Source organism: Protopterus annectens, chromosome 7.part0, assembly GCF_019279795.1.
Source record: "Protopterus annectens isolate FY-2018-M chromosome 7.part0, PAN1.0, whole genome shotgun sequence".
NCBI lineage: Eukaryota > Metazoa > Chordata > Ceratodontiformes > Protopteridae > Protopterus > Protopterus annectens.
Window position 1 is genome coordinate 1,098,800,738 of NC_056739.1, and position 14,411 is coordinate 1,098,815,148.

At 38.9% G+C, this 14,411-nt stretch overlaps 1 protein-coding gene across 1 annotated transcript in view; it reads left to right on the plus strand.

The window, feature by feature from the left end:
• Nucleotides 1-14,411, plus strand: part of KIF23 (kinesin family member 23) — a 1,082,389-nt gene that overhangs the window by 727,283 nt on the left and 340,695 nt on the right. Inside the window, exon 18 of the mRNA XM_044076375.1 lies at nt 10,724-10,897. Coding sequence (XP_043932310.1) covers nt 10,724-10,897 — 174 coding nt within the window. The remainder of the gene's footprint in view (nt 1-10,723; nt 10,898-14,411) is intronic.

Here is a 14,411-nt window from a genome sequence, read left to right on the forward strand (position 1 = left end):
CAGTATCTCATTCTCTAAGTGACCTTCATGGACTCCCTTTTGGTTACCAGTGATTAAAAAAATCTTACCTTTCACCAGACAAAGTAGAATACCTGCAAAACAGCTTTCTTGTTTTAGCAAGACTGACATGGGCCGCACCCAGTATGTGTTTCTGGCCTCTGGGTTATATTGCATCAACAATACTGATGATTTCCCATTTTAGAATTCATATGAAGAAGCTCTTGTGGTACCTGTAGTCCACATTGTTGCAGCACGCACTTGTCACTGGCGCAGGAGGTCCTTTTTGCTCCTTGCATCTCCATTGAACTGAAATGGTGGGCTTAGCAGAGAAGTTGCACCTGGTGCGTTGCTGTTGTGGGGACCTCCTAATGAAACCTTTTCAACAGATGCTTCAGATATGGCCTAGGAGCATTCACGTAAAATCTTAGGGTCCACGGTGTTGTGAATACAGCAAGGAAGAAACTTGTCAGTTTGAAAGAAATTCTGGCATTGATTCATGTTGAGTAGTATTGAATGACTGGGAGGTAGCCCTACAACTCAAGATGCTACTGCAGACATTATGCATACCATCCCAATAGAATGTAGCTGACAGACCCTAAAAGCAGGAAAAAGGGAGACCATCACAAATGAATATTGCAAAAGGAATGCATTCCTTATACTGGTTTTCTTTTCCAGACAGCAAATAGCAAAAGTCAATTTGTTCAAGTGTATGTGCAGAGAGGTTGGGCAGTAAATGACTTCAGTCAAATGTACAAGTCTATTTCTGCATGCCTTGCCTTCAATTTCCTTGCTCCCAAGGGTGGTTCAAAAAGAGAGGCAGGAGGAAGCAATAATGCTGTTGATGGCATATGTGTTTGTTTGTTTTTTTTGTGCAGGCAGAGCTGGTTCTCTTCTCATGGAAGTGTTTGTGGTGGGGGAACATCATTTGTTGCCATTGACAGTGGACCTTCTTTCACAGAACAGAGAAATATGCCAAACTGAGTAGTAGTGACAAACGGAATTTGACTCTTCTAATGTTAAATTGTTCACCCACTCATGTGAAGTCTTCAAATACCTAAACATCCTTTGGCAGTCTGCTGCAAAAGGAGCAACAGAGGTAGTTAACTCATTGTAACTGGCATGAGTGTTTAACCTAGGTTCCTTGTGATCAGAAATCTGATGGAGGGTAATTAGCCAATTCTTAGTCTATTAAAATGCCTCAACTGGACTCTTTCTGTAACAGTAACCTTCCTTAGACTCATTGATTTATGACAGGTGAAAGCATTTCACAGCCCTGGCAAAAATTCATCAGTTTTTCATTACTGTCAGTGTGCCTTTTGCAAAGTATAAATTTCAGTCTACATTTTTTCTGCACCTTCTATACCTCGTGGTGGCTGTAGCACTAGTGTTTCCACTAATGACATTAAAATGAGAGCTTCCCTGTGTTGTCTAAGTGAGATCAGTGCTTGTTCTGTCTTTTGGACCTCCACTGATTGATAATACATCTGGTGCTTCAAGAGGACTTTGGTATGGAGAGCTCGTTTCAAAGGTTGCACATCAGTATTCTAGGGCTGACAAATTTTCAGAGTTTTCCTTTTGTTTTTCTGTGACCTGGCTGGAAAAAATAATGCGTCAGGACAGGAAAATGTCTTTGATCTCCAGTATCAAACATGGAAGGACCAAGTCTTGGATCCCATTTCAGGTCATTTTAGTGATTATAGGACTGGGCAAGTCTGTAGTTTTCTGTAATTTTGTTTGTCAGTCTCTGCATCTCTGGAATGCAAATGGGAAATCCACAAAATTGGGTCTAGGGAATTTAACTCTGGGGTTGTTCAAGTCATTCAATATTGAGGTCTTCCAGAGTTGCAAGTTTTTCACAACAGGAAGTATTCAGAGTACTGTTGTTGATTGATCCTTGAACATTCTTCTTGGACACCTTCCTCCCCTTATGGTCCCCCTGTTGTAGAAGGAAGCGATGCTCCCCCTGTCATAGAAGGAAGCGATGCCCCCCCCCCACCCTCGGTCATAGAAGGAAGCGATGCAGTCCACAAAATCACAAACTGATAGGCCAAAGAAGAGCCATAAAGACGATAGTCTGCTATTGAGGATAAGAAAGAAATTATGTATTGTGCAAAAAGACCAGAATTTCCAGACAGAGGATATACAAAGAGATTAAGAGACGAATTAGAGGAAAGAAAAATACTTTCACATGAAAATTTGTCAGAAGCTTCAAATAAAAATTTGCGTTCATTAATACAAGAGTTTTGAAAAATAGTATATGGATCAAGAAAGTTTGATCTGTTTGGAAAAAGAAGCATCTGAGGAAGTGCGAAAATGCAAACAAAACCTAGACATTTTTGATAAGTACAAAAAAGAAATATGGATATGGGAACGAGAGAGATTTGATATGGTGCAATATTTATGCAAAGGAGTAAGCCAAGTTAATTAAAATAGAGAAGGCAGCCACAAAGATATTTTAAGAGAAATATAGGCAAAGGCATCCAGATATGGAAAATTTCACAATAAAAAAAATCAATATCACAAAGATGGAATGTGGAAAAGAAGATTAGTAAAGCAGAAGTGAAACAAATAGAAGTTGAAGTTATGGAGTGTCTGTGAAGTGAAGGATTTAATGTAGAAGTCCAACACAAACTACATTACAGCATGATGGAGTGAGCCCCCAAAGTAAGGAGAAGCAAGAAGATCGGGAGACATCTGAAGAAGAAATATGGACATGGGAAAGAGAGAGAGATTTAATATTGTGTAATATTTATGCAAAAGGAGAAAGCAAAACTAACCAATGCAAAAAGAGCAGCACCAAAGTTATTTGAAGAGGAATACAGACAAAGGAATCCAGATATTGAAAACTTTACAATACAAAAAAATAAGAGAGAGGAAAAGCAGAAAAGGAGATCAGTAGTGGAGAAATGAAAGAAATAGGAGTTGAGGTTATGGAGCATCCGCAAAGTGAAGAATTCAGTGTAGAAAAACTAATGCAGAAAACACCACAACAGGATAGAGCAATGGATATCCAACTTAATGAGAAACCAGTGGAACAGGAAATAATTGGTCAGGTGCCATATCAAGATATTTTGAAGCCTTCCTCAGGAAAGCAGTATTAAAGTTCACTTGATACTAGATAGCAAGGGAAGGAACAGGAGACTGTAGAAATTCTGATGCTGTCAATGTTGAGCGATAGGCCAGTGAGTTCCCATATGACAGAGCACTGAATGGCACAGGATGAAACTGAGGAGAAGGTGCCACAGGAAGATGCTGTCGAGCTTTATATGCCCGTAGGAAGTGGAAAACAAAGGATGTGCCCTCAGTCTGGAAGAAAATGAACTACGGGAAGAGTTGCTTAATTTAATTAATGGACATAGATATACTAAAATCAATAAAATAAATTGACTGTAGAAGGTCAATAAAACCCCAAAAAGTCAGAAATCTGATAAAACAAATTAACACAGTAATTAGGACTGTCCATAGAGATCCATGCAATATAACAGAAGTAAACAGGATATGTTACTGTCCAACTAAATTAATAACTGATAAAGTTCTACCACAAGAGCCAGGGTAGTGAGCCAAAGGAAGGGGAGAAATCGAATGTCATCATGGAAGTATTGAATAGAGAAAAATATAAAGTAAGACAAGAAGTGTCAGTGTTAGAAGACTATAGAAGATGGAGTAGATCAATAAAAATACTAAGAAAGATGTGTGCAGTAGTAGACCAGACAAAGATCTATCATGCAGTGTCGCAAATAAATTAACATTTTCAGGACAGGTGGAAGAACTTATAAGATACACGGATAAATATAAATGAAAAGTACAAAATAAGCAATTTAGTGATGACCCCAAAGATTTTTTTTTTTTTTTTTTTTTTTTTAGAGAATTGGGAAATGAGGTAAAAGGAAGTGAAAGACAAATAAATAGATGCATTTTGGAGAAGTATCTATGAAGATCCTGTGGAACACAACAAAGATGCTTGATGGATAAAAGAAAGAAAGGAATAAGAAATTTAAAGGTACAAGATATGACATGGGATGAAGTAACAGGCAGAGAGATCGAAACAAAGTTAAGAAAAGCTAACTGGAAAACCCCAGGCCCAGATGCAGTACCTAACTTTGGGTTAAAAGTATTAACATCTTTGCATGAAGACCTAGCCATGAGTAAGAACTATTTGTATGCGCACCCCAACAGGCACCAATCTGGCTAACAACAGGTAAAACAATGCTCCAACTTGAGAGAATCTGCAAGCTACCACAAAAATTATAGACCAGTAACTTGCCTTCAGACAACGTGTAACTATACGCAAGAATTGATGCCAACAGTTTATAGCCCTTTAGAAGAAAACTCAATTATGGCATAAGAACAAAAGGGCAATAAAAGAAAGTCATATGGAACAAAGGATCATTTGTTGCTAAAGTCATAGTGGAGAACTGTAAAAAGGGAAAGAATCTAAGTATGACTTGGATTGACTACAAAAAAGTATTTGATAGTATCCCACATTCATGGATAAGGAAGGGTGCTTAAAAATGTATAAGATAACACCCTACACTGATTGACTACATTACAGTGGCCATGGAACAATGGCAGACCACTTTGCAATTAAGCCATGATAAAGGACAAATTATTATCACAGGGATAAAAATTCAAAGGAGGATATTCCAGGGTGACTCTCGTCACCGCTGCTGTTCTGCCTCACCCTTAACCAATTAAGCTGTTTACTTAACAGCTTATGTCATGGCTATAATTTGGCTCCTAAGAAAACAACAAAGTCTAAAGACTTCTCATCTTCTCTTTGTTGATTTAAAACTGTATAGTTCATCAGATGCGGAACTGGAAGCACAACTGCAGGTTGTCAAAACTTTTTCAGATGATAAAATGTCATTTGGCCTTGATAAATGTGCAAAAGCAACCTTTAAAGCAGGAAAACTGCAACACCAGGAAAACATCAGTTTGGGACAAGAATGTGATATAAAAGCAAGAGTGACCCTATAAATACTTGGGGAATTGATGAAGGATCAGCAATAAAACATGAACAAATGTGAGTAAAAGGAATATTTTAGAAGACTTAAATTAATCCTGAAAACAGCATTGACATCTAGGAACAAAATCCAAACTATAAACCAGTTTAGTCTTCCTGTCATAACTTACAGTTTTGGAGTGATTAATTGGCCCTAAAACGTGTTGGATAGATTAGATATTAAAGCAAGCTACTAAAACAAGAAGGATGCTTCATGCTCAAATAATCTATAATAATCCGTGCATACCAAGATTATATATTCCCCGTTCTGAAGGAGAGATGGGCCTCCTTGAAACTGATTACATTTATAGATCTGCAATCTTGGGACTCCACACATTTCTGCTGACCTCACAAAGCCCAAACGTAAAGTTTTGAAAGATGAGAATAAATCAGATGACTTGCCTGCTTAACTTAGCAGAAGCATATCAGCGTCGAGCAGGAATGGAAGTCAAACCAGAAGTAGATAAAAATCCGGCAGCAACTGAATGTTCCAAAAAACAAAAGAAAGAATATAAGGTGAAGGATCAGATGAAAAGGCAAGACATGTAGAAAATGCATAAATATAGTTGCAAGTATAGAAAACTTCTGGAAGAACCTCATGTTGATCAGAAACGAACGCAGGAATGGTTAGGGAAAGGTGAATTCAAACCAAGAGATGAAAGGTGAATATTTTCAGCTCAAGATAGTGGGCTACATACACACTGGTTTATAAAGTCCATTGAACATACAGGCAAATGTAGGTTTTGTAAAACCGAATTGGAAACAGTTGCACACCTCGTTGCTGGTTGTGACATACTAATGGCAGAAAGACTATATACTGAAAAGCATAATAATGTAACACTTGCAATGAGGATTGTGCAAACATGGTATTGAAGTGGCTGAAAAACACTGGAAACATGAGCCACAAAGCATCATAGAAAATGAAGTTTACATCACATGGGCTCATCCATTACCAACAATTCAAAAGATAGATGCTAGAAAACTGGATGGTAGTAGTCCAAGAAAAGAAGAAAAAAGTAGCATTGATAATTGAAATCGCCAAACTCAGTGACTAAAGTGTCCTGCGTACAGAGACGCACAAAGTTATAAAATATCAGGATTTCCAAGCAGAAATGAGAGCAATGTGGAAAAAGGATACCCAAATAGTTCCAATAGTAGTAGGAGCAATGGGTCTTATAAAAAAAAAAAAAAAAAGTCTACAAGCATATTTAGATACGCTGCCAATGCATGCAACTCCGCACGAATTATAGGAGTCATTACTGGGCACATTGCTGGTGCTGCGAAGAGCACTTTTGGCTGACATCAAAGAGTGAAACGTTACTAATTTCATGAACTTTGATTGTACTTTGACTTAGGAATGGGGTCCATTCCCGTCATGGTATTAGAAACCCAAATGATTTGGAGAAATTAAAAAAAGGAGAGATGGTTGTGGATAGCTTTGTTCCTCTTTCTCCTGTAATTCAGAAAGTCCTCCTTGAAGCATAGCAAGAATAAGGATGATTTTTGGCCAATCCAGATATGATGCCGTCTTGTCTGTCACTTGGTATATCAGTCATGTCCACCTCCCCGTTGAGATCTCTATTTCCTCCACTCACCTTCAACCTGAGTTCCTGACAGGTAAAAGCATGAAGGTTTAGCAGTAAGTCTGGAGCTTTAAAGCAGTTGTGCAGAATACCTTTGGTGGCCCGAATGGTTTCTACAACTGTCATTTTTTAACCCACATTGAAGGTTTTCAGTTTTTGGTCAAAGTTAAGACGTATTCGTTTTCATGTGAACCAAATGTCATTTTTAACTATTTAGTATTCTTCTCAGTCTTAAGTTTACTCTTCTCCACTGTTAATGTCAGGGTGAGGAACTATCTCATCTGGATGTCTCCATGACATTTTTGAGAGGTTTGGTCCACTTGAAACCTTCTGCAAAATATTTGCCGTATTTGCACTAATCCACTTCATGGTTCAATCCTTTGAGCATGTGAATGTTTACCTTGTGAAAATTCTTTCTTATTGTGGTGACCTCAGTATATGCATCTCTGAGATGCAAGCCTTATGCCCAGCGAAGCCTATTTTTAATAACTCTGAAAACAGTCCTTGTGCTTGGAATCACAAGTTCCTTTTGAAGGTAGTTGATCATTTTAGAGTGAAATAATAACTTTGCCAAGTTATATTACAGCTAAATCCGAGGATATGCCTCCGTCCTTAATAGGCTGTATGCATAGACAGCTAAAAAATAGTGTCAACCCCACATGTATAGCCTTGTATATGCACTGTTGACTGCTGTAGTTGCTGTTTGATTTTGAGGTTATTCTGTTCAGAATATCTGCATTGCTGTATTCTAGATCACTGTGCATGTAAACCCGATATTAAAGTTTGGGCAGTTTATTCCTGGATTAGTGTGGGTTTTTGAGGGCAAATCTTCAACAGCTTTCCTTAGAAAACCCATTTTTCCTCTTCCTTTCTGTATCATAGCTTAGAATGAATATCTTGCTGAATGAATCCTCAGACAAAATACTTCAGTTATGTTGCAACTACCATAATGCCCGGTTTTTCAAAGGCATTTCATTTAACAGACAGCAACCCTCCCTCCACTCCCCATCTGTTGCTAGGCCTTTCTTTATTTTTTCAGTTGTTTCATAAGCAAAGGCCTCTCCCTCTCGTGGATCTGCTCTATTACCTGTCATGCAAGACTTGCAAAAGGGGATGTTTGCCCATGCTTTTATAGGTGTTTTTAAACAATAAGATGGCGAAGCACTCCAAGATGAAATGGGTAGACCTTGATGAAACTGCTGCGAAGTTTGGTAGAGAATTTGCTGTGCAGATAAAAAAGATCATTTTGTTTGAGGTCACTTACAAATAAGAAGCCTATCAGATCTGTAGTTAAGTGTAGGTATAGTTCATCTTTCTCCCCACCTTGAGAGTGCAGTCCAGTGCCTGTGACTTATTCCAGGGAAGCCATTTTAATATTTTTCGGTTTGCATTGTGTAAGAGACTAGGAAGCACAATGCTAACATTTTATTTGCCTAAATAATAATGATTATTTTTGATAAAATTCTTTTGTCACTCTAATGTGCTTGATTTTGTCCCGTTTGCTTTGCGAGTTGCACCCTTTCATCTGTTAAGAGGCAATGTTCTGCCTAGTCAGCTGCCTACCTTGTATACAAGCTTGTGTTTAACAGAATTCTTCATCCCATCTCCTAAAATGTTTAATTTGAATTTTGTTCTGGAAAGATTTAAGAAATCAGTTTTTGATCCAATTTCTTATTTTGTTTTCGTTTTTCTTCAAATACCTTTCTTGAAAGAAAAACCTTATATTAGCAGTAATTTCTGCTGCAAGGGGGAGAGAGCATTGGTGTTGCAAGCTTCTTGCTCCTCAAGTACATTCATTTTCTTTAAGGATTGAGTAGCCTTTGCTATCAACCTATCCTTAACTCTTAAGGTCATATATGTCAGTGCCATCAACTCGAAAGCTGAACTTCCTTTTTTGCTTTCAGCCTCAGAATCAAAGTGAAGAGAAATTGTGCATTATTGATCCCAGGATGCAACTTTGGGTTTTGTTCCAAGAATAATATGAAGTTGGATCACCATTTTCTCTTGCTAGGGTTACCACCTGTCCCACTTTGAGAGGGGCAGTCCCTCTTTGGGCAGTTGTGTAAAAATGGCAAATGTCCTGAGATTTTAGGGCAAAATTATTTCATGTGTTTTATTTAATAGTTGCATAAAACAGATATTCAGTATCTGAAACATCTAAATGTTATAAGAAACAGAATAAGCAACTAAAATGCTACAAGAGTAAACTTTTATTTAGGCAAAAAAGTGAACCTCTGTCCTTTGTACTGGCCGTGGGTATGTTTCGGCCTGTAAAATCTGACGTTTGTACCAAAATTGTCCCACTTTGGGCATTTGAAAAGGTGGCAACCTTACTTCTTACTGTTAATAAGTTAGAAGCATCTGTTGGAAAAACTGACCATTTTAATGTGAGTTGCCACTTTTATATTTTGGTATGACTGGATAACCCTGGGGATCATTGGAGATTGTTGTACAGGGGAAGCAGCTTAGTACCGTTTCTCAGAGAGGGTCTCAGTGTTCGATACTTGCTAAGCTGTTTCCTGGTCTGCAGGGCATACATTAACTTTGCCCTACAAACTAGATTGTGTTTCCAAGAAAATAAAAGTTTTGCTCCAATACTGTTATCAGCCAACATTATCTGTGACATCCATGTGACCTTTAGATCCGTCCCGTCCCCCTCCATACTCAGAAATAACACCATGAAAATTACAATGTTTATACTACATCTGTGCAATGTATTCCCCATGAAAAAGTCAGTTTGGCTTCCTGGTAAGAGTACACCCTTCCTTGTTTATGTTGTGCTAGATTCCGTTGGTATTCTCTGTGTACACAGTGTGCTGAATATTGCTTTGTTGGATTGTGCTGACTATTGCTTTGTTGGATTACCTTAAGTGGATCTGTTGCACAGATAATAGGCTAATAATATGTTCCCCTGCAGACTTTGCTGTGTAGTTAGTCATAGCTGGCTTGGCTAAGTGTTTTGCCGTGAGATACCCATTTAAGGCCTCTTACCCTGAATCTCTATGGAGTATGACCTGAGCTCCCAAAAGAGGCGCATTCTGTGTATGCCACTAGAAGTTAGTATTAATGGCAAAGGCTAAACTGAAGTATGCTGCTGCTCAGAACCATATGTAACTATCTAAATGCTGTTTCTGTTTTCCACTGAGGGTTTGGTATTTTTTTGTCAGTCTTTATCTCTTAGAACTGATTACTTCCTTGCTGAGGCTGAGTTCTTACTCCACAAAATATCATGGAGGGTTATAAAGTATCTATATAAAAAATACAGGCATTCACACAGACACACACACACTGCTTGACAAAGTCTGTGTAAAATCTGACTTAAAGGGGCAAATTAATTACAATGAAAAGGTTGATTCAGTCATTAACTGTTCTGGTGAATACCTCACATATCCTACTTTATGGTGAGCCTTTTTTACTGTTTTGTCGTGTAGCCATAACCACATCTGCCTCTTTAAGCTACCTTGCTTTTCTCATTAAGGCCTTTTCTAGTAACTTTAGTTAAATGTATTGAAGTGACACCCAGACCCCATGTGCAAAAACCGGGAAAAGGATGCATGTAGGGATGGGTTTACTTTGTAGATATCAGAATATGGTACATCCATGAATAATCACTTGCTCTTCCATTTTGGAAAACTCTTAAAATAGTAAGCCAGTTCCTTTTTTTTTTTTTTTTTTTTAAGATATGCTTTTGTATTTCCACACTGTGTAATATTGTAACATTTTATTTCAGTTTTTGTGCAGTACATCTTTTTAACAGTTTGGCTGTTGGTCATTAACCTTTTAGATATGCAATGACAGCATGCTGTACTATTTCCCTTTTGATGAAGGGTGACAACCAGTGTTCCTCTGTAGCCTTTTACTTTATTATTCCCTAGCTGTGTGTAAATTTTTTATTAGTTAAAGCCACATTGCACATTGTATTCAAATGTATATTTATTTCAGGCCACCTACAGAGATGGTATCTTATTTACTCATGTTTTTTCTGGCTCTCCATCTTTTACATTCCTTTTCCTAAGGTATTCTCTCAAAAATATTGCAAATGTGTCCCATCTTTGCAGTGCTGGGGATTACCAATATCTGTAATTGGGTTCAAATGTAATACTATTGTTGATGAATTTCTTTCCCTTGGCTTCTACAGATAGAAATTTTGGAGAAAACTGCAACAATTTATGAAGATGACAAACGAACTTTGCAGCAGGAACTGGAAAGTAAAAACCATGCTATACAGCGGCACCTATCTGATAATCGGCGATTAGAAGCAAGAATACAAGGCGTGATGTCAGACACAAAGGTGAAGTGGGAAAAGGAATGTGTAAGTACTTCAGCATCACTTCATTTTAATTATTGCACAGTGAGCTACAGCTGCACTAATTTGAAAGTAGTAGCATTTGAAATGGTCAGTTCCTCTAAAACCATAAACTTTGTATATCAGACTTTGCATAATACATGTCATTTAGTTCACCCACTGTTTGAATAGACTAATTTTGCATTATCATCCCAAAATGGTCTTTATTGTTCAGATCTGTTCCACAACAAACCTAAGCTGCTATTAGGTTGGAGCCAATGCATTAATATGCTTCAATAGCCAAATTCTAACGTGTATTGTATTGTCTAAAATTAATTGGCTTAGTATTAACTTGTGCAAGAGTAATATATCGTGTAGGGTTTATTATATTACAGCAATTGTAGGCCTTTAGTTTCCTGCATCTGAACTCCTCAACTTCTGATAACAGATGTTTTGTTTTCAGAAAGTGTGCTACACGAGCTAAATGAGGAATTAAACCCGCACATAAGGCAGCTGTTTAATCTCAGCCTTACCACAGGAGCCCCATAAGCTTAACAAGTCTAGTCTGCAAAGCTATGGAGAGGATCATAATGGAGCTCATAAACAAAGATATAGGGGACTTGCAGACATTGGACCCGACCCAGTTTAACCGTCAAGGGAAGATCATGCCTTTTGAACTTGGTCGACTTCTTGAAACAGTCACCAAGGCCATTGATGAGGAAAGGCAGTCCATACAGCCTACCTTGACCTTGCAAAGGCTTGACACAATACCCACTCGGGTATTGTAAAAACCAGCTTAAATGTAAACCCATATTTCACAAGATGGGTTGCAAACTGGCTTAAGGACAGAACCCACAGGGTTAGAGTTGCTGGCGCTATGTCAGACTCCAAGCCGGTCACAATTGGTGTCCCACAGGTCGGTCCTTGGCCCCTATTGTTCAGCATCTACTTCTCAGAAGTACAGGCCAACATGGGAGGTCTTTGGCTGACAAAGTTTGCAGCGACTGCAAACTGGGCGCCATAGTGGAAAGTGCATCGGACACGGATATCCTTCAGAAGGGACTCACGGAAACAGATAGCTGGTGCCAGAGCCATGGCCTGAAGTTAAATGCCAAAAATGTATAGTCATACCATTCGGCAAGGTAACCCCAAGCTACCATATAGGTGGCAATCCACTAAGCACAGAAGAGGTTATCAGGGACCTGGGGACCCAGGTTGACAGTGGCCTTTCTTTTGACACTCACGTTGCTAAAGTGGTTAGAAAGACCTTCTACATTGCCCACCTGATCATGAAGGATTCACATCCAGATCTAGTGAGGTCATTGTTCCCTGTACTCTTCACTTATCAGACCAATGATCGAGTACAATGCCCCATTCGGGATGTATCTTGCCCGACATCTGCAGCAATTGGAGAGACCCCAAAGTTTCTCACCAAAAGGATAAAGGGACTCCAAAATCTGTCATATGATTGAAGAAACTCCAGCTCTATTCAGTCGCATACCGTCTGCTCAGAGGTGACATGTGCCTGACATACAAGGCCATGTCCAACCCGAATTAATGGACATGCTCCACCTCAAAAATCCAAATCCACCAAAACCACTAGAGCAAGCAACTTAAAGGATAGGGCGTGCTGGAGGGATAGATTTATCACTCAGAGACTCCCTATGCTGTGGAATAGAGTCCCGGTCCATGTGAGGCAGAGCACCTCGCTGGCTCTGTTCAAGAGAAATCTTGACCTGTGGATGGGAGATGGAATCATCTCTGTGTCACTGCTGGACAGAGGCACAACAAACTAATGGGTACAGTATTTTTTCATATAAGGGGTGGCGTAAGCTACAAAAATTCGGGCTAGGCTTATAAATGCCTTGGGGCAGATAGCCTAGTATAAACCTATGAACCTATGAACCCCTTCTGCTGCTTCACAGAGCAAATTGTCTGAGGTACAGCAGAGGTTTAAGGATACAAGTTTCTTACAAGTTTCATCCTGTAGTCCTGGGTTTGTTTCCTTAGTCTCTGTATGCTATGCAAATGTAAGCAAGTTGTTTAAGCAGATGGTGCTCTTGGGTCACCCACAAAAGAGGCACTTTTGCCCTATTTATTTATTTATTTGCAGTTTGTTGCCAGTATGGTCCATTGGGCTACTAGGAGCCCGTTTTTCAATGGAGTCCTGGGGAGAAAAGCTCCGGTAAGTGAACAAAACAAATAGAAGTTAATTACAAAGCAAATTATAACAATAGATAATATAGTAACACCAAAAATGGGAAAAATGCAAAAGCAGGCATTTATTAAGAAGAAAATAAAGTGCTAAACAATTACATTTAGGTACAAAATCTGTTGATTGCAATAGGTGCTTATTACAGTGTTATGCAATTATATTTATACACAAGTGTATGAGTACAATAGATGATAATTGGAGTTAAGTAAAAATAGTAGGATGTAAAATGAACTTGAAGGGAATCTCCCCTGAAGGGAGGGCTGTACTCAAACATATTGGCGCTATGAACATTTCTGTGGGTTACTGTGACATCTACTGTTTTGGTCTGACTAGTTTGAGTCGTACCTAAGCATAGAAGGGCTTCTATTTGTATCCCTGTGTAGAGAAGTGATGAGTCTTCTGTTGATCATTGAAAGGAGCTATTTGTATTTGAAAAAAGAGAACATGTATGCGTACGAGTTTCTCCTAGCCCTTACTTTGACCTGTTTTTCCACTTGAGAGAACAAGACATATGCCCTCTTTTGCGATGTATGTAATTAAGCAGGAGGCTGTTAGTGATGTGTTTCTGTGGCAAATGAGATTCTTGGACTGCTTCCTTCTATTCCTTTTTATTCTATATCTTCTCTCAAAATTCATCCCTTGGCAGCTGAGAGGAGGTTCTCAGGTCCCCAACAATTCAGGAAACCCTCCCCTTTTAAGCCAAGGAAGTCACCCCTCATGCCCTCTGACCTCCCCACCCTTGAATGGTGGCAGGAGCACTCACGACAGAGCTGTTGGTTTTAGATACCTTGATTCTTCTCAGTTGATAGGTTTATTCTTTGGCACTTTAACTGTTCAGAGTTGAATAATAAAACAATAATTGAATTCAGTTCAGAATACAGCTTGAATAAATTGCATTTATTTAAACTGTATTTGCTTAATATTGCTACACACAACTTGCACTGCACTTGAATTGTTTTAGTGCTGTTTTAGCTGCTTTTGTTCAAAAAAAATTCTAAGCTTGTTTTCTGCCTTTCCTGTAACTAGTCTAGTCCAGATACAGATTTGCTGTATCCGGGACTGTTTGTAAGCTTCTGAGTGGTGACAGTCTGCTCTTCAATTGTTTCCCTTAGATTTGCTAGATGTTCTTCATGTTTCACTGTTGCAGTCATTACATTTGGGTTATCTCCTTGCAGGTAGCCCTCAGCCGGCCTGAATATCAAAGTCTTGGATTCCTGCGTCGGATGCTGTCTCTTCTTCCATGACCTCAGGTCGTCAGGGGTATAAAACATGCAGCCGACGCCATTACATCAGTTTTTCTTGCCACACGGTGCCCGAAGTAGAAGC